This window comes from Rhagoletis pomonella, unplaced genomic scaffold (assembly GCF_013731165.1).
Source record: "Rhagoletis pomonella isolate Grant_MI unplaced genomic scaffold, Rhpom_1.0 Rhpom_scaffold_00007, whole genome shotgun sequence".
In the NCBI taxonomy this organism is placed as follows: domain Eukaryota; kingdom Metazoa; phylum Arthropoda; class Insecta; order Diptera; family Tephritidae; genus Rhagoletis; species Rhagoletis pomonella.
The window spans coordinates 14,878,791-14,882,116 of NW_023458561.1; the positions used below are offsets into that span (position 1 = coordinate 14,878,791).

The window sequence follows — 3,326 nt, forward strand, 5'->3', positions numbered from 1 at the left end:
GCGTTGCCCAACTTTGGTTATATGGAGACTTTCATATAAATGCATGTATTCATAGTCAGCTGGCGAAGCGACGCCAACGCCAACGCAACGCCAAAGTTGTATGTAAACGGGCCTTAAGTAATGAGAAAATGGCTTTGCCATACTCGATATCGAAAAAAAAGTCGATGTCAGCAAAAAAAACCAATTACTCGATATATCGATACTGACATCGATATATTTGCAGTTCTAATTGTGACATCCGGAAGTTGTGTTCATCGACTTTCCGAAAAATGGCCGTCCTCCTCTTTCTTTCGAAACGTGGAAAACGTCAACATTGGTTGGTTTTCTCCTGTTGCAAAATATATTTTGTTGAATTTGGCAATAGCCGTGCAAAGTAAGTGTTATTTATTGAAATATTTTAATCTTGTCTTAGAAAACATTAAATTTATTTATTTGTGACAGATGCCGCGTGAAATAAAAGAGGTGAAAGATTTCCTGAATAAGGCTCGTCGCGCCGATGCGCGTGCCGTGAAAATCAAGAAAAATCCTACTAATACCAAATTCAAGATTCGCTGTTCGCGATTTTTGTACACTTTAGTGGTGCAGGACAAAGAGAAGGCCGAGAAAATCAAGCAATCATTGCCACCGGGCTTACAAGTTAAGGAAGTTAAGTGAATGGCCTTTTCTAATCGTGTGATAGTTCAATAAAGTTTGGAACATCAAGTCTTGCTTGTATTTTATGACTGCTTAAAAATCTTATGTTGAAGGAAATTCATATATTGTATAAATGGGCGTTTACATTGTTCCACTTTCACATACTACATTAAAAATGATTAGTTAAGAACCGTTTACACCATTCATTATTAAGTTTAATAATGGCTGTGTAACAGAAATGCATCAAGCCAAATCTTCGTTCACATAACTCACGGCACCTCTGGTGCTCCCCTTAGCTGAAAAAGACGACAACGTTGGTGGATGAACCGACCCGAGCGAGATTTAGTAGCCGCTTAAACAACAACATCGTTCCCATGACAGTTGGGTCTATCTAACCCGAACGACCCAGATCTATATATAGACAAGGACTCGCTCCATTGGTGCATTCCAAAACATCAAAATACAAGGCATCAGTCTTTTTCTAAACCTCGGTAGACTTTTAGAAAACACCCCATTTCTATGAAAACTGGCGAATTTGTATGCTGTTACAAAAACCTCTAGTGTTTTTATTTCAAAACTTTACCTGTGCTCGTATGGAATATTAGCTTATGTCGGAAAGCTGCCTTAGTATAATGTGGCATTCCCCTTATTCTTTAAACTACAAGGAATTTTTTGATGAGACTTAATAAAAATGCCTTGCTAGTATCGGAACTATTTCCTGCACGTTTATTTGCCAAAAGTTCTTCAACGACTCTGCGTCAGTGAGTCAATCGCAATGGTATGATGCATTATACTAAATCCAGCCTTTCGACATAAGTTACTATTCCATACGAACACAGTTATTTTGTTGATTAGACTTTTGTTAAGTGTTGAAGTTTATCAATGCCTGCCAAGGGGCGACCGCTTTTAGAAATAACGGGTTAAGTGCTGAATACGTACATTTAAGGTTGGTGTTATGCAAGATTCATAAAAATTATTATTATGATTATGAATCTTGCATGAAAACCATAATGAACGTGCATCCCTGTGCCAAACTCGACATAACCACCTCCGAGCAAACTAAGCAGCCGCCATTTAATTTGGCAAACAAAAGTTTGTCTGCATAACACCGACCTAAAAAAATTAGCTCTGATCCAATACTTTTCGTGAAAAATCCTGTAAAACTGTCAAACAGCAAAATTACTCTCTGAAGTGAGAGTAAAAAGTAAGTAACAATCATATATGTAATACTTCTATATTGGCAGTAAGCTATCTTCTCAATGTGTAAGCATTCCGAAATTAAAGCGAGACAGTCTAGTACCGTTTTTGTTAATGTATTGTGTACTTGAGTGCCGTTTTCTTTCGTACGTGTTTATTGATATATCTGTACTGTAGTGTTTTCGGACGGTACTAGCTCTTACTGCCAATATAGGAGTATTACATATATCAAGGCGCATCCATACAAGGTGGTGTTGATTGCATATAAGTAAAAGTCCCGTGTATTTTGTTATTGCTTTTTGGTACAGGAGGATGTCAAAACGAAAGGGAATAGGAGATAATTTTCATCATTTGCTTTTGTTGACATCCTAAAGTTTCGCCACTTCGTCTTGGATGACATTCTCCTGTACTAGTGTAGAGACAAAAATATCCAACCAGCTGATCAATCAACACCACCTTGTATTGATGCGCCTTGACATATATGGTAACAATAAAAAGTACGGGAACAAAAAAAACCATTTTTCCTGTAAAAACGTCAACCAGTGATTGCTTGACACTTTTCATGATTTCACCAGAAGAAAAAGTTCGGGTAAAATCTTGCAACTTCATTCTCTACACAACTCTCCAAAAGTCGCTCTCATTTACAGGATTTTGGAGTACGGGAACATTTTTCCTGCAACTACCTGCAAGTTCGTGTAAAATCCTGTAAGTTCATGGAGTACTGGATCAGAGCTATTATTGACATAGCAAATTTTAATTTTTGCTGCAAGTGCTGTCAAACCAATCAAGTGTTGCCGTGTGGCCCGTTTTTTGGCGAATTTGTATAGAATTATAAAAATTTGTTTTTGTTATTTTTATGGCTTTATAACAATTATATTGGGTACTGTTTAGTAAGTGGCCCACCTATTTCGGGGTATTGCGTCCAAAGGGGTGACCCGATCAAAAAAAAATTGCACACACTTGTAGATAAGGGTCTACCCATTATTTTAACATCCACTATTGTAATTTTTGGTCACTAATTTATTTACAAATTGGGTTTGAAATATGCCCTTTTTTGTAAAATTCGGAATTTAGCGTACTTTTATCACTCCTATTTTCCTTAAAGCAGCTACTTCACCAATGCATTTTTATATTCCCCTGCACTTTAAACTTTATTCGACTTGTTACAACTTTCTTAATTACTTTAATTTTAACCTATCAATCACAATTTATTAAATAAAAACACCTTCAAAACCACGCGTCTGCCTTTGGTTGCATATGCAAATTAAATGGCGGCGTTTAGCTGTCAAACTTCTAAATATACAAGAAGGATGAGAGACAAAAGAAAATATGATATAACCCAGTCAGCATTTCTTTGGCAACACAGAAGAGAATTCTACGTAGTGAGGGTTATAATCCCTAAGTGCGGCCGAAGGCCTCCTACGCAGAAAGGTGTTCTCTGCAAAAGGAGTTCAGCCCCCTTTCTTTGGCAACACAGAAGAGAATTCTACGTAGTG

The 3,326-nt window shown here is 37.1% G+C and overlaps 1 protein-coding gene across 1 annotated transcript; it reads left to right on the forward strand.

Annotated features, from left to right (window-relative positions):
* The first annotated feature begins 226 nt into the window (after window positions 1-226).
* On the forward strand, window positions 227-703 carry LOC118742363 (60S ribosomal protein L38). The gene is made up of 2 exons (XM_036474382.1): window positions 227-373; window positions 442-703. Exon 2 carries the CDS (start codon window positions 442-444, stop codon window positions 652-654), a length of 213 nt encoding a protein of 70 aa, XP_036330275.1. The 5' UTR covers window positions 227-373; the 3' UTR covers window positions 655-703.
* Window positions 704-3,326: the final 2,623 nt, after the last annotated feature.